The following is a 26393-nucleotide window of genomic DNA, read 5'->3' as shown; positions in this document are numbered from 1 at the left end:
TATATATGTGTTAAGTATGACAGTAGCCTCAAACAATCTTTATTTCACCCTGTAGAAAATTATTGGTAATATTTCCTAGTCGATGGCTAGCAGTCCATTCTCCAGTTCTTCCCATATGATGAAAATTGATAGCTGTGCTACGGAAAGTGTATAGACCCACTGTGCTCTGTAGAAATGCTTGTCTTCTTATCTTGGATGTGGGTTTGCTGCAGTAGTATGTCAATTCAGAAATAGAATTTACCAAGTGCTTTACAGTAGAACCCCATTTTGTGTTGTATGAAGAACTAAGAGTCCCCTTTTATAGATGGAGAAACAGAAGCTCAAGCTGTTATATTTTAGTTAAAATCTTCACTGCTGCTCTTGGGGTCTGAACTTGTAGTCTGTTGTATGCTAGCTCCTTCCATGGCTGCTTTTGGCTTTCTCGGGTGTGTAGAGAAGATGCTCTGTGAAAAATTTCTTGTGCGTCAGCGAAGTGAATTTGGCAAGACACAAAAGCAAATGTCATGAAGAGTATAGGTTTTAAGTATGCAGGCTATGGCGGCATTCTTAGTCAATATGCTTTCGAGGTTTTTATAATGTAATTGCTACAATTACGTATAGATTAGTAGATGTTTGTCCTGATGAGCGCATTTTGGTTTCATATTTACAGGTGTTTTATTTTGTTTCTAATGGGCCCTTGCTGTGTAACCCAGCCTGGCCTTAAACTTGGGGTCCTCTTGCTTCAGCTTCAGTTTTCCACCACATCCAGCTTGTCAGCCTGTTACTACAAAGTACAGAAGACATTTAAACAATTTTTAGGATGTTGTACTCAGATCAGACTTAGACTTGAAAACTTGATGACTCAGCATGCTTGATGAGGCAGTATCTTATGTCACAGCACAGTTTAAAAACTGATCTTATGTTTAATGTTTTCAGTGCATTCCATTTTGGCCTGAAAATTTGTCTGGCAAACTTTGTGTGAGAGTGGTGGGCTACGAGGGATCTTCCAAGCCATTCTTTTACAACCGACAGGACAATGGCACTTTGCTGAGCTTGGAAGATCTGGTAAGTCTTCGTATTGTAAAACACGGTGTCTTTGACTTTTAAAAGTTGCCTGAACATATTTCTGTAAGCTGTGCTCTAGAGCTCTGGTAATTACTTGTTAGGGCTTCTATGTGCCCATTTAATGCCAACATATGTTTGTAAAAACCAGAGTCAGGAGGAACTTTGGAAAGTAAGCAGTGTATTTGTTCAGGTAATTGAATGTGTAATCAAGATTGAACCAGTAAACTGAATAAATATATATATATATATATATATATATTTTTTTTTTTTTTTTCCTGAAACAGAATGGAGGTATCTTGGTGGATATAAACACTGCTGAACACTCAACTGTCATAACCTTCTCTGATTACCATGAGGGATCTGCACCTGCTTTGATAATGAACCACACACAGTGGGATGTCCTCACATATAAACAGAGGTATGGGAATAGGTTCTATTAGAATCTTAACTTTGCTTTCACTGATCCACGGTCCCTTCGGAAAAATGTTGGAGTCTCACATCCCAGAAGTCTTCAGACTTTACAGCGGTGGCAAGGAGTCTGTGGTGTTTATTTCTAACACACTGACTGGTTTTGGCACAGTATCCATCCATTCATCAACCACTTTTATATTTCTACAGCTTGAATTAGGACAAATAGATGCTATTTAAAGATCCAGATCAGTTCAGATGGGTCTTTTTGTCAAGTGGCTTGATAGCAAACATGAGGAAAAGTTTTTGAGCTCCGGGTCTTTATGAATTTCAGGATGCAGACAAAGGACTGTGAAGTCATGTCTTAAACATTGCCCCTCCCTTTGTAACCTGGTAATGGTAAGTGCACCTGTCTGAAAATGCATCTCTGGATGTGCACTGCACTGCCACATTCTGTCTGCGCAGGCTTCAGAACTGCTAGTTATGGAACCTGTTAGTGCACTTGTTTTGGGGATGAAATGTATGTTATTAACTAAGCAGGTCCATAAGGCTTTTGGGGTTTCTCTGGGCCAGAGCGTACTGATCTTCCCTCCATCAATCGTTTCAGCGGGTCGCAGGAGGAACTAGTGTTGCTGCCAAGAGAAACTCGGCTCTTTGCTTGGGCAGACCCCACTGGCGCTAGGAAACTCACTTGGAGCTATGCGGCAAATTTTGGGGAGCATGACCTCTTAAAGGTACCATTTGATAGAGAAGTGCTGTCTTCATGGAACAAAAGTGAATTGAAATGTTTTAAGAAGGTTACTCTTGTGATTTATAATGCAGATAATTTGCATTGGTTGTTTATCTGGTTACTGTGATAGAGTACCTGGCAAGGCATCTTTGTTGAGAGTGTGTGCTCGGGCCTCTTGTCACTCACGGAGGTCCAGGCCATCCAGGCAGGGAGGGTGAAGCATCTGGTCACATTACATCTGAAGTAAGGGGACAGGGAGAGATGGATGCTGGTACTCAGCTTGCTTTTTCCTTTTTATGCAAGCTGGGACTGCAGCACCTGGAAGGGCGCTGTGCACATGTGGGAGTATTTACCACCCCTATTAACTTGATGTAGAAGTCCAGAGACCTGTCTCCAAGGTGACTCTAGACCCTGTCAAGTTGATGGCATAAACAGTCACAGGCTCACCCTGGTCAACTCAACACCCAACCGTTCACTTTCATATTGTAGCTTTCCATCCCTTGACCCCATCCTGTGACCATTCAATAAGGCCAAATGCACTCAGTACCTTCGCATGTCCCCTTTAGTATATATTTTGTGGGCATGTGTGTATATATGTTGGCAAATGTCTGAGTATGTGAGGGCATGTACTTATGCATGTAGAACCCCCAAATTGATTTCTGTTGTCTTCCTCAATCATTTCCTGCTTTATCAAGACAGGGTCTCTCTATGTGGCTAGTCTAAGTAGTCAGCTTGCTCCAGATTCCTCTGCCCCCCACATTATTGACAGCCACCCTCTCCACTTAGCTTTTAAATGAGTTCTAGAGCTCCAAACTTTAGAATTCACTTGTAGAGTTCCACTTTATCCACTATGTCCTATCCCCATACCTGATGAGTGTCACTGTTATTTTTATATAAATGCTGGCCTTATGTCAGTTTGATGACTGGGGTTCTCTATCTTACAGTAGTTTTTTTTTTTTTAAGCTTTTCTGATCTTCCCCAGTTATTAAAATCTGTTTTAAGTATGAAAAGCCCATACAGATTTAACTTAAAATCTCTCTTTCTCCAGGATGAGTGTGGACAGTTTCCATATGATGCGAATATACAGATACACTGGGTGTCCTTCCTCGACGGGCGCCAGAGGGTCCTGCTTTTCACAGATGATGTTGCCATGGTTTCCAAAGCACTCCAGGCGGAAGAAATGGAGCAGGCTGATCACGAAGTCTCCTTGTCACTGCACAGCCTCGGGCTCTCTCTGGTTAACAATGAAAACAAGCAGGAAGTCTCATATGTGGGAATCACCAGGTATACACAAAGGGAAATAAGATGCAGGAATCTTTCAAAGTCCCTGAGTTCATCATATCCTGTTAGTGAGAGTATAAACAGACCCCTGTTCCAGTTTGACTTACTGACTAAGTAGCTGTTTGGACTGATAGCTGAGAGGCCCAGAGACACAGAGCAACTCAGAGACTATCTGCGTCCTGTCTGTACTCATGTCAGTTGTCAGGGAAGAAAGTCAGTCATCTTCTCCTTCAGTCTTCCTTCCTTCCTTCTTTCTTTCGTTCCCTCTTTCCTTTGTTTCTTTCTTCCTTTTGTTCCTTTCTTCTTTCCTTCTCTCTTTCCATTTCTTCCTCCTTCCTTCCCTTCTTTCTTTTTTGTTTCAAAAAAAAAACCAAAAAGTTACAAAAACATTGAGAAAAACTGAAAATAGTATCTGCATCTAGAGGGAAAATAATTTATTTTTTGTAGTTGAATTTGGGGAAACTAGCATGCCATGGGGTAGGAAAAGTGTTCATAAAGGAAACTATATATATGTAATCACAGTATAAATATCTGTATATATCATATATATATATATATATATATATATATATATATATATATATATGTCCGAGATGTGGGGTTCAAGACATTAGGATGGATTGTTGAGGGTTAAAGTTAACAGACAGCAGCATGTTGGGGCACACACTCCTAGGAGAGTTCAGCCTTCAGTATCAAAGATAGCTTTGCAGGAACTCTGTAGTGGAGTCAGGCCTCTATGGCAGAGCCTGGGCCCCTTTTTATGGATCTCTGAGAAAGGGGGCAGGTTTCCTAAGTGAACAGCAGCTAAGTTCTCTGATGCCCCAGCAGGCAGCCAGGAGGGTGTGGGGAAAGGAATGTGAGGGCACCAGTAACTATAGTTAGCCCTGTGAAATGCCAGAACCTTGTAAACTCACTTCCCCAAGTGAGAAATCTAGCTGGAACTTTGTTAGCTAGATAACCACTGTGCCTGTGAGCACAGTGTGAGAAGTGAGAGGCCGGCGCACCGTGCCCAAGGGTTCACTCCAGATTCTAAGTCTTTAATGCTTAGTTATTTGGAACTTTTTTCTTCTAGAACTTTTATAGCCAGTTATTTTCTCTGCTTCTGTTTCTACTGAGAAAACTCTTGAATAGTTATCTCATCTTCTAATCAAAGATATTATAAATTCATATTTATTTTATGAACAGTATTCTTTAATATACCTCAGCAGAGTACAAATTATAAGCCACATATATCCACTGCATGTTTATGTAGAGCTTTTGGTTTCAAACCAAAGTTTTTAATATTGAAAAAGATGGAAAAGCACAAGATAATATCTTGTAAGAAGTGAAATTATATGAAATTCACAGTGTATGGCCCATGATTGGTTTGGGGAGCTATTTATCATGTGTAGCTGCTTTCTTGCCATTCCTCTGTGCAGTACAATCACAGTAAATACTGTCTTGCTATTATTGCTTATTTATTCCCATTACTAGATACCTATCATGTGAGAACAGGAAAAATGGACCTTGAATGTCTCTCTTTTAGGGCATAGCAGAATGAGCTCCAATTTTGACGAAGCATTAATTTATTGCATAATGCCATTATAGCTGTGCCAGCAAAATACAGAATACACTGACACTTCCAGAGTAAACATGTTTTCAGGTGAACAGTGGCTGGAAAATTCAGAAAGTTTTAAGACAGAACATCTCACCACAGCATGAGTTTTCACAGAGATAAACATGAATGAGGCTATAGCCAAAGTCATCTTCTGGGGGACTCATTTGTCAAGTCTCACAAGGAAAGCCTTTTGTAGTCTGTCATGAGCTAGTTGAGTCCCTCTGGCTGAAGCAGCTAAAGAGATGTATGCAGAGATGACAAAGTACTTAAGGCCATTGGTGTTTCGGTGAGGACATTTGTACAAGGAGTTAAGTACATTCAGAACAACATCAGCCAGCTACAAAAGGCCAGTGGTGCCGATGGCTCCCTAGCGCTTCCTTTGCGCTCAGTCACTGTGCGAGTAGGAAGTCACTGCAGAGCTTACAATGGCTGATGGGAATAGTTACAAACATGGGAAAGATGAATTCTGCATGACTATGCTGAAGTCTAAAATGCATTACAACTGGGACCAGAATCTTATTGGACAGTTTCAAAAAAACTTTGCAAGTGTGAAGTGTTTTACGCCTTCTGTTCAGCAGATATTTGGTGGGAAATACTTGAATCTGTTGTGTGTTGTCAGACTCAGTCTCATGGTTTAACCACCATCAGTCCTGTGACTTTTGATGCAGTAGAAGTTCATTGTCCTGGGTCATACCACACGGCAGTTGAATGGTTTAGCAATGGAAGCCTCTCACTTAAATTCTGAGCCAAGAGTGAAACCTTTACACTCATGCACTGCTTTTGCACTCTGGCTGGAACCGGAAACCATCTTTTGCTAAGGAACTGACAGTGTTTCTATATGAACTTTAATTGAAAATTAGAAAGCCAGATAGTGCTTATATGCAAAATTTTTATTGCCACAAGCTCGGTTTTAAGATAGTTAATGTTTAAATCACACTATGTCATATTGTTGGTGTGTATCACCTGTGCTGCCTTATGCTAAAAGGTCTCAATCCCTGTGTGTTTGAAGAAGATATGTTTTATATCAGTTACATTTTTGTTATGTTTTATATTAGTTGCAGCAACATTTTTGGACCTTGATATTATATGCAAAGGAAGTGTTTACATTTCAAATCGATCTGTCCACTTAAGGAACTTCCTTGTAATCTGATTGTTTGCAATTGCAAATATGAGGCTGGAGAGATGGATCAGAGGTTAAGAATACTTACTGCTCTTGGAGAGAATCTGGAGTCCCAGCACCCATGTTGAGTGACTCAAAAAAAGTCTCTAACTCCCTCTCCTGAGGACCTTACACCCTCTTCTGGCCTCCGTGAGTGTTGCACATAGGGGCAATATTCATGTAGTTGCATAAATAAACAATAAATCTTTATTTTTTTATTTTTTACAATTTATTCACTTTATAACCCAATTGTGTATTATATCCCCTTCCTTATCTCCTCCCTGCTCCACCTTCCCAACCTCTTCCCCCTCTATGAAATGAGGGGTCCTCCTCCCCTACTGTCTGATGCTTGCCTATCAAATCTCATCAGGACTGCCTGGATCTTCTTCCTCTGTGGGCTGGCAAAGTCGCCCTGCCAGGGGGAGGTGATCAGAGAGGAGGCAACTGAGTTCATGACAGAGACTGCCTCTGCTCCCCTTACTAGGGAACCCACATGGAGACTGAGCTGCCCATGGGCTTCATCTGAGCCAGGTATCTGGGTCCTCTCCATGGATGGTTCTTTAAAATTCACTTGAACCATTGAGCATTTGTACTTGATTTTGATAATCAGGAACAATGATTATGTAAAATGTTGACACCTCTGAAAGAATTTTTTTATGGATTTATGTTTTTAAAAATTGTGTTTAGTTTTATGGAAGTGTTTTTTTCTTTCTTTGACATCATCAATGTATAACCTTTGTGGTCCTATACAAAAATAAACAGAAACAGTCATTTTCTTGATAGATGCTAGTGTGTTGCCATGAAAGATATTTCCCCCTTGTCTTGCTCTTTCACGCATCTTTGCAGGCAGGTGAAATTTACTTTTTTGAAAGAATCTCAAAAGTCTATGGCTGATGAGGAAGAATAGGTACAAAAGTGAAATGTGAAGACTTGTTTTTAAATGGCATTGCCTCTGGCAACAGGTCTTCAGTAAAGGTCTGCTGAACTGATATGTTAAGTCCCTGTTAGCTTAGATGTGTATTATGTGATGCTTGGTTTTCTATTTAAGAAAACAACACACTGTACAAAAGATAATCATATATAGTTAGCAGGTACTGATTACTTTTAACCGCTTCCATTTTGATTCACAAAAGTAGATAAGTCATTGGTTTTAAAATGAAAAAACATGGTAGTGTTTTTCTGTATTAGTGCTCTGTTCCCCCAAGCAACAAGTATAAAGGGAGAAAAAGGAGAGACGCTTGTATTTCATTTTGTAAGCATCGTTCAGAACAGTTTCTTCTACTATGACTCCACTATATATTCTGAAAAGAAAGGGTTTTAATGTGTTTTGAATCTAAGGAACCCTTCTCACAAAAGCATATTGCCCAATTTGGCTCCTATGGAGGGAATCATTACGGTATGTGTTACCTTTGGTTCTTAAAAACCGAAACTATATTTTACAGATAAAAAAACCAAAACAACAAAACCAAGTCCATTTTATATATATATGTCAACATGTTTATGGTTCTACAGTGACCTGTTTCTAGGAAGCCAGCGTTGTTTTCGGCATGCCAGCCGAATCTCGTAGTATTGTAGTTAACATGCAGATGACAGAAAAATTGTTACCTTGGATTTAAAGAGTCCTTGGCAGTAATGCCAGATCTGAGTGTCCTTCCCACTGTAGGGAGGGATACATACAGACATTGTCTGTGCATCAGCTAGGTTCCCAGTGACTGTCAAATACTCATCCTTGGCTCGGTTCCTTATTCTGATGTACACTGCAAGCTACGAAAAGAGAAAAAACATTTTTTGGGGTGTGTGTGTGGGGATGGGTGCTTAAGCTTCCAGATTGGAAAAGCAATCTTTTTAAGGCAGGAAAGTAAGAACTTACTGACTTTAATAAATATGGGTTCACTCAAAAAAACAACAACAACAACAACAACAAAAAAAAAAACAACCTCTTGTGCCGGGCGCAGTGGCGCATGCCTTACAGAAGAGGCAGAGACAGACAGATCTCTGTGAGTTCAAGGCCAGCATGGTCTATAAATCGAGTCCAGGACAGCCAAGGCTACATAGAGAAACCCTGTCCCAAAAAACAAAAACAAAAACAACAACAACAAAAAAACCCTATTATATCAAAAAACATCTCTTGTATCAATAATTGTCACAGGGAGTTGATAGCCAGATAAATTAAAAATTCAGCAACAGTTCCGTTAAAACATACACTTACAGTTTAATTTCCTTTGTGAATTGTTTTAGCTCAGGTGTTGTTTGGGAGATGAAGCCAAAGCAGAAGTGGAAGCCATTCAGTCAGAAGCAGATAATGTTGCTGGAGCAGTCCTATCAGAAGCATCTTGCTTCACAGGAGCGTGGCTGGATTAAGCTGGACAGTAATTTCGAGGTATACAAATGTGTTGTTTTATGGCTTTATGGTTTGTGGCTTTAGTTTCATAGGTATTGTGGTCTAGATATTGGTACTACAAATGAGTAAAATTTTAACGTCCTGTATATAGAAACTAAAATAAAAGCAAATAGACCTGTATTTATTAGGGAGCTTGTCAATATACCTAATTAAAACATAGCTACAAAACTATTTAACCTCGGCTTTCTTCTCTGTGTTTATTGATTGCTCTTCTTGCTTACCGGTTCCATGGAATTTGTTTTCAGTAAAATTATGGAGACATTATGTCTGTTAAACATTTTTTCACACCTTCACATTGATGAAACAGACTGTGATATTAGATATTTCGTGGGTGAAAAATGTACATAAACTTTGCTCTGTTATTTCAGCTAGTGTGAATGATCGTTAGACGTGGGTACTGCCACTCCAGGGTATCTGATGCCCTCTTGTGGCCTTCACAGGCACTTCATGCTGTGGTACCCATACACATGCAGGCAAAACACTCATACACATAACATAAAAATGAGATAAATAAAACCTTTAAAAATGAATTACCTGGAGTTCTCTATTACTGCTCATTTTTTTCTATACATCATTTTAAGTAGTTTCTGCAATGTAAGGCACTCAGAATTCTAGTTCCCTAGTTAGTTCTAAGAAGGCCATCCTTCTGCTGCACAAGAAGAGCTTCTCTGGTTGTTGTAGTGGCTCGTGTGTGTCAAGTCTGAACTTGGGAGGCTGAGGCAGGAGGATTGCTGTGAGTTTGGGGAAAGCCTAGGCTGTAGCTTGAGACCTGGCCTCAGGAAAACAAAGGAAACAAAGCAAGCTGCCTTTGTGAGACAGAAAGATGAGCACGTGTTGAGCTCACGCAGCATCCAGAGTGCGATGTTTTAAAAGCCATCAAATAGTTGCTGGGTGGCAATCACAAAAGTGCTTTTGTCTCTTACAGGTCAACTTTGACAAAGCCCCGATGGAAATGCGGCTCCCTATGCGGTGCCTTATTAAACGGGACTTCCTATCAGGGATTCAGGTTGAATTCAAGCAGTCTCCTCACCAGAGAAGCTTAAGGGCCCGGTTATACTGGCTCCAGGTAACACCGTCGCTCTCAGCTAAATAGATCTGTGTGACCACTTGGGAAAACAAGGAAATGAGACCTAATTTATTCTTAGAGAGCCGTGACCTGTGTTACATTATCTGATGGGGCGCCGGGATGCCGCTTGAGGAGAGTAGGTGTAGTGTGCATGAGGCCTCAGTCCAGGCCTCAGAGGTCAAGCTGTAAAAGTAAATTGGTATCATTATTGTTGTTGTTGATATCCCTGTGTGCTTTCTCTTTTCACACGCCTGTGGATTCGGCTGCCACCATCCCAGTCCAAGCACTGCTTGCTGTTAAGGCTGTCAGCCTGACCGCTGGCTTGCCAAGCTGTTTCCTTACACTATTATGCTGCTCTTAAATGTTCCTTTCGGCTTGTCGGGAGAGCCCCGACTAATATATTTTTTTGTCATTCTTCATAGCAAAGAGCAAGGCACCGTTGGGCCGTGTCTGGGGGTGATTACTTGCTAGTCCTCCCTGTTTTCCTCTCCCACCTTTCCTTTAGTCTCCCTCCATCCCTGCCAAGTTTTATATAGGATACCTTTTGCTCTTTCCACTTTTTCTAATTTAATATTCCCTCGCTGCTTTCATTTTATTTGAGCCCGAAGAGTCAGAATCTCACATTCCAAAGTCGAGACATCCGCTGCACAAGGCCAATGCAGATCTGAGGGTTTTCGTTCCTCCTCTCTAGTGAAGGCGTGGCCTCCCTGGTGGCTCTCCTGTGGCATGCAGAGGCTCCATGGCCGTCTCTGAAGCCCAGCGTTTATGTTTGACTTCTTCTAACCTGATCAAATGTCTGTACCTCCAGGTTGATAATCAGTTACCAGGCACAATGTTCCCGGTTGTGTTTCATCCCGTGGCTCCTCCCAAATCCATCGCTCTGGATTCAGGTAAGAAGAGAAGAGAGGAATGTCGGCACACCCGTCATAAAAACTTGAGGAGACGTGAGTTTGACTGGTGAGGTGGTTGACTTCGTTCTGCTATGTTGTATTTCTCTTAGAACCCAAACCTTTCATCGACGTAAGCGTCATTACGAGATTCAATGAGTACAGTAAAGTCCTGCAGTTCAAGTGAGTAGAGTTCTACTCTGCGGCTCGATTTTGAAAATAACTTTTGTTGTCATTTTGTTTTTTTTTTTTTTTTTTTTTCCCTTGGGAGTGGCTTCTGTACAAAAAATTCTTTTCCCAATCAGTGTATTGATCTACTTTGGGTTGGTTTTCTGTTTAGTACTTAAGCATATTTTAAAGTAGTCTGCACATGTTTTAAAATTCAGAATGACTTTAACCATCTCTAATTCCAATTAGAATATGAAGTATACAGATCTGTGTGCTGTAGTCTTTAAAGCAGGTGCCTTGAACTTTAAAAATCAGATGATAGGTACTGTGTCTTCTAATTTATCATCTCTCCTGTGACATGATGAATGTGGGCATTTGGGGCTTTCAGTGATAAGTGCTAACACAGCAGTATTAGTCAGTTGTGGCTTTCCCTGTAATGAGTAAAAATCTCAGCTTAAGGAGACGTTGATCTTATTAGCATAATGTTAAGACACAGAGAAGTAAGAACTTACTGTAGCTTTTGGGTGAAAAATATCAGTTATGATCATGTTTAGAATTTTTTTTTTTTTTTTTTTTTTTGAGACAAGGTCTCACTGTGTAGCCCTGGCTGTTCTCAAACTCACAGATCTATCTGCCCTTGCCTTCTGAGTGCTGGGTCAAACATGTGCACCCCTACTCCTAGCTTAAAACATATGTGTGTGTATGTACATGCATATGTGCGTGTGTATATACACACATACATATGTTTTATGTAAATAAACCTAATATGTTTGTTTGTCCCACAGGTATTTTATGGTTCTCATCCAGGAAATGGCCTTAAAAATTGATCAGGGGTTCCTTGGAGCTGTGGTTGCACTGTTTACCCCAACAAGTGATCCTGAGGCTGAAAGAAAACGGGTAACATTTTTTATTTCTTCAGCCAAATGTAAAAAACAAAACAAAACAAACAAAAATAGCTATTTTTGAGCTAATTTCTATAGTGAGGAAAAAAATTAATCGTGTAAATTTTTTCCAGACAAAGCTAATCCAACAAGACATCAATGCGTTCAACACAGAGCTTATGGAGTCTTCAGGGACCGACATGTCAATCCTGAGTTTCTTCGAGCACTTCCATATTTCTCCTGTTAAGGTCTGTTGTTAGAAGGGAGTGAGATTGCCTCAGGACTTTTGGAGGGGTCATATACCAGCACAGCTTCGCTTGTTACATCAGGTATTTGGTGAGGTTTTACGTGACCAATGGTGACAGTGAAGACAGTCCTCTGTGACATATGTGCAGCCCTAATTCCCGGGAGGAGGCACCAGAGCGTGTTCTCCAGCGTTGAGTTAATAGCCTCTGTGCTCAGGGGAGACGCTGACAGCCGTGTTTCTTAATTAAGCAGAGAGTGCTTACCAGGGTTTAATGTTCTGGCTGTGTTTTGTCGCAGCCACCACTGTCTGAACACAGCTGTGATTGGCACCCTCACCAGCACGTCAGAGTGCTGAACTGGCTGTTATGCTGTTGACGTGGCGCTGCTGTTCCTTCTCAAGTGTGACTGTAACTAAGGGAGCGGAAAATTGAATACCTTTCACTTCCCTGACTTTGTACTTTGTGAATCTGTTTCCTTTCCCCCTTTGGCTGTTGTTCTCAGCTCGTACGGGGAAGGGTGACTTCTTAGTAGCTACACAAGTGTAGTGGGCTAGAGTGCACTGTGCTTGCACAGTGGGCAGATTGGTGATTAAGTGTGCCTTGCACTACTGACATCCTTTGTGTTCTGGTGAACTGTCCACAGCACCATTGACTCGGTCACATTCACCAGTTTGTTCAGCTAGCAGGATGTGTGAAACGGAATTACTATTCTAAACTGTTGTATTAGTTTGGAGAAATCAGGCATTTACGCAGTTCTAAGTTTAAAATCTCTTTATTTATGTAATAGATAATGTAACAGTTTCATTCTAACTGTTATTTATGTAACAGTTTCACTCTAATCAACAAGTGAAGATCAATTGTTATTGCTGGGATTAATGTTTTCAGAAATTGTAATTGTTAATTATTATCATAAATGATTTGCTTTCATTGGCTAAAAGTAAATGGTTACCATTATTTTGCCTGGTGGACTGTTTGTATGCCACTTGGCCTGTTTTATTCTTAGGTGGTGATTCCATTTTGCAAAGGATTCTTCTGTGTGGACACAGAGGTGTTTATCACTTTAAGAATGGTACTTTAATCTGAGATCAGGCTACTTTGCATTTTATAGAAAGACAAACAGGAATCAAATGTACAGGTGCTGAGTCTGTTCCATAGTGTGTGAGCAGGATGCAGAAGGCTTTCCCAGGGCGCCTTTGGTGCTGGAAGACTCTGATCCCCGTCTCTACACAGCTTTGCTTGGGTTTTTCATATACCGAACGTTGTTTTTCTTTCAGTTGCACTTGAGTCTGTCTTTGGGTTCCGGAGGTGAGGAATCCGACAAAGAGAAACAGGAAATGATCGCAATTCATTCTGTGAACCTGCTGTTGAAAAGCATAGGTGCCACTCTGACCGATGTGGATGACCTCATATTCAAGTAAGGCCCTTGTTAAAGTGTGTGCCTGAGGGGCTTCAGGATACTGGTTCTCATCATTAGTGCAGCGTTAGCTTAGAGAATGGGTGAGTCCTTTTGCTCATGGCTTGAATGTGGTCGGTCTAGTTACACACAGGGCTTTACTTGTGGATATTTCATAAAAACCGAATGCTTCTGATCCGTGTATTGTGAATTGTGTTTTACTCCTGAGTTCTGTTATAGCAACATGTAGCAAGGGAGTGAGGCTCCAGTGTGATATATAGCAAACTATAGAGATGAAAACCCCTTTCTGCACTTATGAGGAGGCTGTGTGTCCGTGACAGCTGCGCCTGCCCTCCATGGCTGTCTACTGACAGGAATATTCTGCACAGGTGTAGGAATAGCAGTTACCTGCGAGATTGTTCACATCTTATGGTGTGCCAAGTTTTATAGAAAATGGGGAGAAAAATATAAAATTCAAACTGAAAGACTTCAAAAAGTTGAGGTCTGGGGAAAATGCTTGTCTGGTGAAGCACTTGAGACCCAAATGAACCCCCCCCCCCCAAATCTAGCTGCGGTTGTGTGCACTTGGGGTCCTAGTGGTGAGAGGTGGAGACAGGTGGGTCCCTGGGTCTCGCTGCAGCCAGTCTAGTCTACTTGGCCGTTTCCAGACGAACCGATATGAATGGCAGACAATACTTTGGGGTGTGCTTGTACACATCCATCTATGTGTACCACAACACACGGGAACATCCCCAGCCAAGCACCCACACACAACACAAACACGTAAATCAAAGAAGTTGTTGTCCAGCCTCTGAGTAGAGTTGTCTTTCTCTTCGAAAGGCACTGAGAACATCCCAGTGGCAATAAGAGATAGGTTTGACCTAGGGGTTAAATACTTGGGCTAAGCACTCAGCTCATTGGTAGACCTTGCATGTGTATGTGCCTGTGTGGTATTGGAAAATAAGACCCCCAAGTTTAATCCACCCAGCCGAAAAGAAGACAACCCCAGGCGCTTTTCTCAAAATGACCCTGTGGAACAGGATGGCACATGAGACAGTCTCAGCGTTACACACTCATAGCAAGAGTGAGGGGCAGTAGGGCCACAGACTGTGTGGAGGCTTCCCAGAAGAAAATGGGAGTGGCAGGCAGGAATTAGAGGTGCCCACCAGTATTAGCAGCAGTACATGCAAATGAAATGGGGACTTCAAAACAGGAATAACGAATACTTGCGTTTAATACTTTGAGTTTAAGAAATGGGTTCTTGTAAAATGATAGTTTTGTGACTGGAAACGTATGTGTATATATACATATGCACACATATGCAGATAGACACACATGGATACCTTTAGGTTTTTGTTGTTGACACTCAGTGGGGGCATTCAGTTATAAAATGATCCTGAATACAATCAAAGAGGTACCCTGTTCTGCACCTGGCAGTGCCCTTTATCATGACAACCTCGGGCATGTCTGAGAGCAAGAATTACTCTCTGACTCTGCTGAATGATGGAATGCTACTCGTGTATTCAAATGCTTACAGGGAATTTTGAGTAAAATATAAATACATAATGTTGAGTTTAAAAGTGACATACAGAAGGTTCTAAGTTTTATGGCCACACAGAAGAGGAAAGAATCAAAAGTGGGAAGCAATGAGAAAACATTTAAAAATTTACCATGTCATTTTTATTGTGATTTTTATTTGTGCGTGTGTGTGTCTGTGTGTGTATACATGCTTACATGTGTGCATGTGTGCATGCATGATCATGCTTGCACTACTGTGTATAGAACCAGGACTTCACATGGTACTCTAGTACATGCTACATCACTGGCCCTGTGACTGACTTTTAAAAACTGTTTTCCTCTTTATTTATATAAATAAATAAAGGATTTTCTTTCTTCCTTACATGAGAATTACTGTTTTTATAAAAATGTATACCATAATATTAAGATACCAAATATAAGTTATGTTACTAGAATCAGCTGCTACTGAAGGTTTCTCTTTACTCAGAACATCATTATAGTAGCCTTAACTCTTGCCCTTGTCTCCTCTAGACTTGCTTACTATGAGATTCGCTATCAGTTTTACAAGAGAGATCAGCTCATGTGGAGTGTCATTAGACACTACAGTGAACAGGTAACTCCCTACTATGCGCTTTAAAGTACCATAAAATGGGTGCACGAGAGGGCATGTGTGTGGAAATGTTGTGATTGATTGACCTCAGTCTTGTTGCTCTTGGCTTTGTTGTTGTTGGCTGTATAAGTAAGACATGCTCTTACGCAGTCCAGGCTGGCCTTAAACATCACAGCTGAGGCTGTCCTTGAACTCCCAGTCTTCTGTTCTCAGTCTGCCCAGCCCTGGGTTTATAGGTGTGTACCACCAGACTCGGCACTGCTTAGTGGTTTTCTTGAGTGACTAATTTCAGTTCTTTCTTAAAAATGAGTTTTGCTCTAGATCGACTTTCTTTTATTTTATTAAGATGCGAAGGCTCAAGTATAATTTTAAGCTAGTTTTACAATGAACTGATTTCTATCATGTAGCCTGCATATTCTTAGTAATTCTCTTTTTTTTTTCTTGAACATTTCGTATTTGCAGATAATGTTTTGATTAAATCCACTCCCCCATTTCCTGCCTTCTGGTTCCTCCCCGCCCCCTTTCTTTCCTATGCATTCTCTCTGTGTTTCTCTCTCAACGCATTGAGGTCACTTAGTGCTGCCTGTATTTAGGGCGTGGGATCATCTTACCGGAGCATGGGCAGCTTCTCAGTGGCCACATCCCTGCTGGGGTTTTGACTGGCTTGATGGTATGCAGGCCTTGTGCATTCGGGGAGTTTTTATTTCTTTAGCTTGCCTTCCAGAACACATTTCAAAATGTTTTCTCCCAGGGTCCTTTCCTTTTCCAATGATACCTTTACCACTTCAGGGAATGTAAGGTGTAGGCTAAGGCACTGGAAGAGGCTCCTGAGGCTTTCTAAGCCAGCTTCTGCCTTAGCATCAGCTACTGTGTGAACTGGGTATGTAGGCAAGGATGGGCAGCCTTACAGGCCACTCAGGTACAGTTGCCACAAGGAACTGCAGGGCTCCATTTGTCTCTCCATCCTCTGCTGGGAGATCATTCTTTTTGTGATTCACGTGAACAGTAGGTTCAAACAAGTATAAATTTTCTTTATTTTGCCTTAATTACTAGTTACTCCTATATAATTTAATAGTGATAAATAATAAAGACAGCTAATGGCCACTGAATTTTATATTCATTTGCTATTCATACTCTTCCATGCAAGGTCAGTATAGTCTTCCACTTTGCAGCTGGGGAAGGCCAAGACCAACAGAGCAGCTGACTTGTCTGAGGCCATATGGCTACTAAACGCCAGCTGCTGATTTAAGGCACACATGTGGGTATCAGGTTGTGGGGCTGCAGGTGGTTGCTGTGCATGCCGTAACTGCTGTCCCATCTCCCGTTGCTTCCTAAAGTTTCTCCGGCATTCAGAAAGGACGTAGCTGACTCTCTTTTCTTCTTTAGTTCTTAAAGCAGATGTACGTGCTTGTACTGGGCTTAGACGTGCTTGGAAACCCATTTGGACTAATTCGGGGCCTGTCTGAAGGAGTCGAGGCACTGTTCTACGAGCCCTTCCAGGTACTGGCTTTTTAGTTACATGCATGTACACAAAAACACATTCCCTGTTTTCTAATGACAAGTATTTATCAATTAAACAATGTTCAAATAATAATAAATAGGTTTTGAGTTTTATTTAAAGTATTCTTGGTGACATGGAAAGATTGTTTTACATCCAAGTGAGCACATCTGGGCAGTAAAGTGTGCCCAAGTGTTCTGTATTCAGTGTTGTCAGGAGTGTGTGAGTGCTGGGGGCATTACAGGCAGTGTCTGCTGTGGAAAGGACTGAAAGGGGTCTTGTGAATCGACTGTCCACACTGGAGCTCTCATCCCCCGTGTCCTCCTTTGCCTCAAGAGTCCAGAAGGCCAAAGTCATAGGGGTTTTAGAAGGGCCATGAAGAGGGAGTAAGAGAGTCAGACACAGTGGACCCTGTCCTGAACACAGCTGGTCCTGGCATTCCAGTAGGAATTTGTACTGAGAAGCCAACTGCATGTTCCGACCATACCGAGTGACTGACATCTGATCTGCTGAGATTGTGTGGGTTTGAAACTGCTGTTAACCACAGCCGGTATAAATCCATCTGTGTTAAGAGATAGCATGAAAATGATTTGGTCGTAATTCTTATGGATTTTTATACATTCTTTGTCTTCATGTAATCTTCAGAATGCTAGATTAAAAGTTTTACACTTATTAAAGTTTAATACTGACCCTTTTTTTTTTTTTTTGAATCAGGGTGCTGTCCAAGGCCCTGAAGAATTTGCTGAAGGATTAGTGATTGGGGTGAGAAGCCTCTTTGGACACACAGTAGGTGTGTATAACCTACTACTCTAAAGTGCATTGTTTATGGAAAGCACGTGGTTATAAGTAGTAAAAGAGAGTTCACCTTCCTAATAATCTCTCTTAAAGCACATTTCCTTTATTTTAACTTGGGCATGACTTAACAGCGGCCTCTTGGGCTTTTAACGTTCATAGCCTTGATGGATGTGCTTTAGAAACTGTGTACTCCTCTTGATAGCAAAAAGTGCGTAGCAGGGGCTACAGGGGCTTGTCTAGAGCTGGTGCATACTGTGCTGTGCTTGGTGGGACTGACTTCCTGGTGTGCTCTGTAGGTGGTGCAGCGGGAGTCGTATCTCGAATCACTGGCTCTGTCGGGAAAGGCCTGGCTGCAATCACAATGGACAAAGAGTATCAGCAGAAGAGAAGAGAGGAGATGGGGAGACAGCCTAAAGATTTCGGAGACAGTCTAGCCAGAGGAGGGAAAGGCTTCCTACGTGTGAGTCTCCTGTTGAGGCTTCAGGGATCCGTCACAGATGCCCTGGAGCTATTACACTAATGATGTCTGTTTTGTTGCTCTGTCTACTGCGAATTTCCTGTGGTTTAATATTTGTAAAATTAACGTGCTCACCTGTATGTACATACTGTTCACTGTAAGTCCTTAGTCCTATAAAACGAAACAGAAAAAAAATTGCTATGCCTGTGGAGACCTCTAGTGGCTGGTCTCGTGCTAAGCACCCTCCGTTTGTGGAGACTTAGTGGTGGATTTCTTTTTCAGGGAGTTGTCGGCGGTGTGACTGGGATAATAACAAAGCCTGTGGAAGGTGAGTGGAGAACACTTCTCTCCCGCACAGAGGAGGAGGGTGCGTGCACGGCCGATGCTGTTGCTACTCCGTGTTTGATTGAGAGGGTTTCAAACTAAATTCTGTATTATAGCCCTGATAATCCGATTACCAGTGTTGTCTTCAGAGAGCAGAGAGGTTAAGTGGTGACTGACTCAGATTTTTGAATGCTGTTCTCCTCAAGGCCATCAGAAAATGAGATTTTCTGAGGCCCTCAGTAGCAGGGGCTGTGGGATATATAAATACATATACTTCTAGACATAGCTATATATTCATATATGTAACCATATAGTTATATGAATATATGTGTATTTATCATCCTATGGTAAAAGCTCCTGCTCCTCCATGTGTTTGCCATCAAAATTCCTCTTTTTCTTCAGAAATTGATGAGCTAAATCTAAAGCTTAATTGTAATTCAAAAATTTAAAACAACTAAAGCCTTCTTTAAAATTTAAGAAGGAATGTTGGAAGACTTATATGTCCCAGCAATGTTGGCATATGTTGTATGTTCCAGTTTCAAAGCTTACTGCAGCATAAAGCTACAGGAAGCTTACATAGTATGATACTGACATGAAAGCAGACATGTAAGTCAGTGAGGTCTTGCAAGTACTGTGACATGATCTCTGAGATGGGTGCCAAGATGAATCTAGCAATGGCTTCAGCAAGATGGTGCATCTACACGGGGAGAGCAGTAATCCAGCTGTTACATACACTGTAACAACAAGCCCAGGATGGATGGAATGCCAGAGGGTGAGAGCAGAACTCAGAACTCAGAAACATGCAGCAGCAAGTGCTGTGGTTTGGAAGAGCCCTTCCAGACAGGACACTGAGGCCTAGGTGACAAAAGAAAAGGCAGATAAGTCAGATTCAACAAGATTTAAATTTTATGTGTTGAGGGATACCAGGAGGAAATGAAAAGGACAGTTTGCCAAATTTAAAAAAAAAAAAAAATGCCTTGAAAAAAATATCATCATAAAAAGAAAAAAAAATCTATGAATTGGGACGAAAGATTTGTAAACTATATTTGATAAGAGATTTATATCTTGACTGTAGAAAGAAATTATACAAGCTAACAAGAATATAACTCAACTTAAAATGGGCAAAGGATCTGAATAGACTTTTCCTCAAGGACATTATGCAGATGACACATTTTAGTCATCAGGCAAGTGTGGGAGTAAATCAAAATGAGATCTTACTTAACATCATTAGGATCAGTAAGGTCCAGTAGTGAGAGTGTGGGGAAGCTGGCGTCTCGACGGGCTGCTGGTGGGAGCACACAGCAGCGCAGCCACTTAGAGAAGTGCATTCTGTCTGTTCCTCTGTGGTTAAACAGGGGGTGCTACATGTGAATCAGCAAGATACTTGTCGAAAGTGATGAAAACAGACATTTAAATAAAATCTTTTATGTGAATGTTCATAGCTTCATTGCAGCGAAACATGAAAAGGCGTGTCTATCATCAATGCATGAATAGATAAAATATGGCATATCTGCTCAGTGGAATATTATTCAGCCATAAACAGAAACCAAGCAGTAAAACGTGTCACAATATAGATGAATTCATACTATGTGATGCTAAGTTTAAAAAAAAATAGTCCAGTTGTGATAGACCATACAGTGAATGCCCAAGTCTGAATTGGGACAAGGAGGCGAGGCGGTGAACTAGGCAGGTTCAGATGAGGCACTGGGGAAATAGGAGAGAGAGGGACTGTAGGCAGAGACTGTCCTTCTGAGACAAAGATTTTCTAAAGTTGATTGTGACAGTATTGCAGAGTTCTTAGTACACCAAAAGCATTGGTGGGACATTTTATAGTGTGTGAAAAGAATTTTTAATAATTGAGCTGTTTTTAATATACCACTTGGACTGCCTAATGGTTGTGATGAAATGAGTGAGTGCTCTCTGCTAAGTTCTCTGACCTCCAGGCACAGGTGCTGACTGAGCTGGATCAGTCCTCTCAAATCTGTGAGGACCCCAGGGTCTCCTGGAGATCACTGCCCACTCCTGGCGTAAGCATCTGCTGCAGCCTCCGCCCAGGAATACGTGCTTTGACAACAACCATGTTATCACATTAACATGAGAAGTAACTTGCCCAGACACCCAGATGCTTGTGGCTTCCGAGTTGGCTTGGGGTTGTGTCGAGTTCAGATGTGCTTACCTTAAAATATCATTGCATACTCATTGTCTTTGGTTTCCTAAAGGTGCCAAGAAGGAGGGCGCCGCTGGCTTCTTTAAAGGAATTGGAAAAGGGCTTGTGGGTGCCGTGGCTCGTCCAACTGGTGGGATCATAGATATGGCTAGCAGCACCTTCCAAGGCATTCAGAGGTGAGGACATCACACGCTGGGGAGGGCGGGCTGCTGTGTGCCCGTCGCTGCTGGGGATATATGAGTGAGCTGGATATTTAGCCTGTTCTTAAGGCTCTTGAATCTAATTGGAAGCTATAGAGGCTTTATAAGGCCATGTAACTGTGGAAAGGAGTAAAAACAGAATAAAACTTTATGGCTCAGTTTTCATTGCATTTCATTATTTCCTATTCAACACTTTAAGTGTTCCTCCCCTATGTCAGGTACTGATAGACAGCAAGGCGACAGTGTCCATGACCTTTCAGAATGGGACATTTTCTTTCTTTAAGAAAAGGGTGGGTTCTTAGAATCCATCAGGCATGGCTTTCCTAATTTTTTTCTTCACTTTGAACGGGTTTTAGAAGTTAGTAATAGTTCTTACTTATTTATTTATGAGTAAAGATCTTGAAAGACGCTCACGTATTTTCTGTTACTTTATTCAGGGTAGCAGAATCTACTGAGGAGGTGTCCAGCCTCCGTCCACCTCGCCTGATCCACGAAGATGGCATCATCCGTCCATATGACAGGCAGGAATCTGAGGGCTCCAACTTACTAGAGGTAAATTCTGTCCTTCATGGTTGTGAAATGGAGAGACTCTAGGACCAAGATTTCACGGGTGATTTATAGAGTACCTGATGATGAATCTTTGAAGGAGTCTCCACCGTCTGTAGAGTAGAATTTATTGTTCTGTATGGTGGCCTGGCATGTTGAGGGGAGGTAACTGGTAACTCATTTTTTGCACAGGACAGGAGCAAGGCACAAGGCTTCTTCTGTGCAGAAAAGACTGTCATGGAAGCAGCAATGGGCTGTTTCACCCACTCCCTGTGTCAGCTCGCTTAGTTACCGCGCTTTGTTTTGGCTTCCTGCTTTGTGGCTAATAATGTTGGAACTCCACTGCTTCCTTTGCTCTCTGCCAAATTACCTGACTCCTCTTACCGTGGGAATCTAAACTTATTCTGGTAAACAGAACAGGAGGAGAGAAAGAGAGCTTATACAGTTACATATGTTATAATCTTGTTTATATTTAAAAATTAATGTATTTTGGCATTTCATCTCGGCTATATAGTTTCATTATACTTAAATATTGTACACATACATAAATTGCTGTTCTTCCATGAATGGCTTTCCCTCAATAGCAACTTATCGATAGTTCCATACTTTCTGTTAAAGATGACTTAATTATTCCTAGCCTTTGGTTTTTTTGTATATAATATGATTACATTTTATCTTTTTGCATGCTTCTAACTTTATTTTCTTTCTTTTTCTGCCTACACAGCAAGAACTGGGAACACAGGAGTAAATGTTTCCTGTACTGCCTGATTCCATCCTTAAAACTCAAATCAAACTACTACTATTTAACTGTGTGTGAATCAGACTGAGGGTGGACTTTAATGACATTTTCTTTATAACTGTCACTTCTGTCTGAGCTTTTTGTAATAGTTAGTGGCTTGGCCATAGTTGAAAATGTGACTTCTTGTTTCTACACAGGGCTAAGAGATTTGTGTAAAAGATTCCATGGTGCAGGAAATAATCTTGCGGGTTTGGGGCGTGGGGTTAAAAAGGGTCTTGAGCCCAGAGCAGATATTTTCCTGCAGTTGTGGAAACTGTATCACTTTGTGTATTAGGTTGTTTGTGTACACATAGATGAAGTTGAGAAGGAAGGCTCTGTGCAGTGACTGTATCTTTATGTTTCTGAAACTCGATGATGAAATTACATAGAGTTCTGCCCCACATGTTACCCTGAATGTACTGGAGTCATGGAGCTATTAACCTGGGACATGGTGTTTTCATAACTAATATGCCAGTTTCTCTGAGCTTGTCCTTAGTTCTGAGGTGAGACCTGGCATAGGAGTTGTAGGAGAATGTTCCTTCAGTATTTTTTTTTTCTTTCTTGACTCAGTTATGGCCAAATAAATGAAGTAATTTTCTGTGGTCTGCACCCTTAGTATTTAGCAGGAATGCTTTTGGAAAACTGAGCCCCATTGTTGGTTTTGCTTACTTCATAATTACTAGCTTTAATTATTGTAAGTAGAGTTGGTAAAAGAACATGTGATTAGGCAAATTACCTCTGTGGCAGCTGAATGTACAGATACTTTCCCTTGTATAAACAAACTCTTAGAGGCTGGGGAGATGGCTCAGTTGCTAAAGTCCTTACTAGCAAGCACAGATACCTGAGTTCAGGTCTCCAGTACCCACAGACAAGCCAGGCGTGGTGGTGGCACATACCTGTAGCTTCAGTTCTAGAGTGGGGTCAGGAAGCAGGCAGAACTTGGAGCTCGCTGGCAGCCAGCTCACTTACTTTGTGAGCAGCTGATTTAGTGAGAGGGCCTGCTCAGAATCAGAGTAAACAAAAGACAGTAAAGGAGGAAGGCACCTGATAACGACCTCAGGCCTCCACACATACTGTGGTCATACCTTTACATGCAGAAGCACACGCCACTGGCAGTTCACAAGAGTAATCCCCAGAGATTTCTCCATGTGAGCAAAAAATAGTCATAAATTATCATTTATACCTCAGTTAATTCCCAAAGTAAATGATACTTTAATTTCTTTTTAAGATAAATAATGGAAATGTTTAATTTTGTGATTTAACAGCGCCTTATCTAAAAACTAAAATTGAAACCAAAGTAGAAAGCTGATCCCTAATATATATTTGAGGATGATGAAGCTGTTAAGATACAAACTTTTAGGTGGATTGTGTGTGTGTGTCTGTGTGTTTAAGGTAGAGTTTACTGTGAAGCCTTGGCTGGCCTGGAGCTCTCTGTATAGACCAGGCTAGCCTTGAACTCACACAGATCCTCCTATTTGTGCCTCCCTAGTGCTGGGATTAAAGGTGTGCATTTATATGTGTTTAAACATATAGTTATAAATAGCAATTAGTTGAACGCTTTACATTAAAACAAACACTATGAAGAGAACATAACTGACGTCCAAAGACCAGACAGTACTGGACAGACAAAAGAAATGACTGACGTCCTTGGGCTGGGGTACAGCTCAGGTAAACTAGCACTCACAGGCCTGGGTTTGAACCCTGGTATCACCACATTCCCCTCAGAACAAGACTTCTGTGCTTGTGGGACCAAGTGTAGAGAAACGTATAAATATTAACAGTAGCAAAAACAGAAACAGAACAAACGTGTCGTGCCTGGATAACTGGGGACAGGCACAGTGTTCTCGTGTGTTTACAAGGCCCGTGTGAGCAGCTTCTGTGAGAATAAGCACAATCCATCACCCTGGATGCTGTAGCTCCTTGTGTGACAGTCACAATTTTTAGCTTTCCTGAATATATTGCAATTTTACTGAGGCTTTTGTGATCCTCTGAAACATGAGGTCTTTTTCTCTATGTATTGTTTATGTCTTATTTTATTTTTTTGGCTCCTGGGTGATTCCTGTGGTCTCTCTTTTTATAAATGTACACTACCAAGCAAAAAAAAGTTATTTTCGCTAAGCCTATAGTCATCTCACATGGCTTTTTAGTTTTTGTTATGTCAGACAACTCTTTAAACATTAATCTCAGTTTATTAGTAATTATTGGAAGAAATAGAAAGCGGATTGCTGTAGTGATGGTTCGTTCCTGGGTAACTGAGAGGTTTAACCCATCGCCGCTCTCACCCATCTTGCTGTGACAGTGAGCTGAGTAAGAAGCACTTTCTGATTATTCAGACTCTGCTGGACTGATTCCGTAAGGGAGTCAGTGTAACCAGACGTGGAAATCTACAGAGTCCTGGAATGTTAGGCCATATCCTCCTCGCTCTTACTGTAATATTGGCTTGCTTGCTTGTTTGTTTGTTTGTTTGTTTTAACCCACCAAGCATTCCTCTGTTTTCTACTACTCGGCTGTGAAAATCCTTACTCACACGCCATGTGTTTGTAGCACAGTCTACTCCAGTGTTCCCTTAAGATAATGCTGCTTATGTTGTACCTGTATATATATGTATGTGTATATAGATGGGTTTTATTTATTATTTATTTCGTTGATGGTTCTTAATGGTCATGTAAGACTTAAAGTGGTGTTCCTTGCTTTTTCTATCTAAGTATGTTTTTTTCATGTATGGAAATGTTTCCTTAACACTTTAACCCTTGCCTGTCCACTCACGGAGGTAATCTTGCATTGTGTATCTGACCATTCTCGGTTCCTGACCTTGGTTCCTGACTGTACTTGGTAGTGATAACTGTGATAAACACCACTGTACATTTGCATTTTGCTTTTCTACTCCTGTGCTGTTCCTTAGAATTAAGCTGAGAGGGATGAAATGAATAGGAAAGGACCCTTTCCTTTAGCAGAATTTTACTTGTGTTGAGTTTCGGAAGAGAATGTTACATTGGTCTGTCTGGTCTCCTGTTCCCCCCAGTGACTGAATCTTGCTCTGAGTTTCAGAGTCTAGTGGCTCTTCAGCAGCACTGAGAAGAGCTTTTCCAGTGTATCCTGGTGATCAATTTGAGGCTTTTGGTGGTTGAAGCACAGCTTGATAAACAATGGAAATGTTAGGAGAGAAGCAAGCCTCCCTGCTCCTGCTGGCTTCTCTGGCTTCATGTGTGCATTCCCAGCTCCAGCTAAAGGCACTGCATTACTAGAGTGTCCTATTCTGTTTTTCCATTTTCTCTGAAGAAACCAGAGCATCGATGGCAAAATATTGTAGCTAATTCACAAGGGTGAACTGTGAAAAAGGTGCCCATCTCTTCTCCGAGACATGTTCTGAAGCTCTGCTTCTCTCTACCTTTCGTGGCTTTTGCAATCCTTGTTCATGGCTTTTTGTAATCGGCAAGGAATGACTAGTGGCTGACATATTTTAAGAACGTAGGTTTCATCCCCAGCACCACAAATGAAAGATAAACTTAAGCTTTGAAATCACAACACTAGGTGTGCTTTCTCTGCTGCGCGTGTGTTGACCATATGACCCTAAGGCTGTTGGAGGTGTGCTCTCGGTCATGCAGTGTACTGGTCTCAATCATTCAGTGTGTCTATCTTCTGTATTTTATGCCATGTATTATTTGATCTTTAATCGCACATTACTGGTGATATCTATAATCACTCATTAGTATTTGTTACAAAAAACTTATTTGTTGTTTTTAATGTGTATTGACTAAGTCAATAGTTTTAAGATACTTGAAAAAGAAAATAAATATTTTATTGGCTACAATTTATACTTGGGTGATTTTGTGCATTAGAAATAAACTGCAAATATTTGAAATGCTATAAATTCTTTGAGTCCATAATTGTTTCTGTTAGTCAGAAATATAATTTCATACAAAAACGTTTCTTTTCAACTTGTGCATAATCTACACGACCAAATACACAGAGACAGCAAACACCCTGCAGGCTTACCACTATGTAGTAGATAACCCTGTGCAATAAATGGTAGGGTCTTAGCTTCTTGAAAATTAATTATTTTTATTGTGCCTGAGTGTATGTCTGTGCACCAGGTGCATGACTGAGCTGGAGGCCAGAAGTGGGCATCACATCTCTTGAAACTAGAGTTACAGGCAATTGCGAACTCTTGCATGGGTGCTGGGAATAGAACTTGGGTCCTTTGAAAGAGAAGTGCTCTTATTCACTGGGCCATCTCTCC

General features: G+C 41.2%; 1 protein-coding gene across 5 annotated transcripts in view; it reads left to right on the top strand.

The window, feature by feature from the left end:
• The window catches only part of Vps13c (vacuolar protein sorting 13 homolog C), a 149519-nt gene that overhangs the window by 113128 nt on the left and 9998 nt on the right, over window positions 1–26393 (top strand). For 4 of the 5 annotated variants that reach the window (XM_060384831.1, XM_060384833.1, XM_060384832.1 and 1 more), the window contains 18 exons: window positions 916–1044; window positions 1329–1462; window positions 2060–2186; window positions 3231–3466; window positions 8458–8599; window positions 9546–9686; window positions 10495–10576; window positions 10687–10756; window positions 11527–11638; window positions 11757–11870; window positions 13142–13281; window positions 15310–15391; window positions 16775–16888; window positions 17601–17676; window positions 17978–18141; window positions 18421–18466; window positions 20682–20805; window positions 21267–21381. In XM_060384831.1, the coding sequence (XP_060240814.1) occupies window positions 916–1044; window positions 1329–1462; window positions 2060–2186; window positions 3231–3466; window positions 8458–8599; window positions 9546–9686; window positions 10495–10576; window positions 10687–10756; window positions 11527–11638; window positions 11757–11870; window positions 13142–13281; window positions 15310–15391; window positions 16775–16888; window positions 17601–17676; window positions 17978–18141; window positions 18421–18466; window positions 20682–20805; window positions 21267–21381 (2148 nt within the window). Of the gene's footprint in view, window positions 1–915; window positions 1045–1328; window positions 1463–2059; window positions 2187–3230; window positions 3467–8457; window positions 8600–9545; window positions 9687–10494; window positions 10577–10686; window positions 10757–11526; window positions 11639–11756; window positions 11871–13141; window positions 13282–15309; window positions 15392–16774; window positions 16889–17600; window positions 17677–17977; window positions 18142–18420; window positions 18467–20681; window positions 20806–21266; window positions 21382–22099; window positions 25965–26393 lie in introns of those variants that run through there. The other variant, XM_060384834.1, reaches the window with a different exon arrangement.

The sequence above is a fragment of the Meriones unguiculatus genome, chromosome 6 (genome assembly GCF_030254825.1).
Source record: "Meriones unguiculatus strain TT.TT164.6M chromosome 6, Bangor_MerUng_6.1, whole genome shotgun sequence".
Lineage (NCBI taxonomy): Eukaryota > Metazoa > Chordata > Mammalia > Rodentia > Muridae > Meriones > Meriones unguiculatus.
This window is presented reverse-complemented; position numbering and strand designations above follow the sequence as displayed.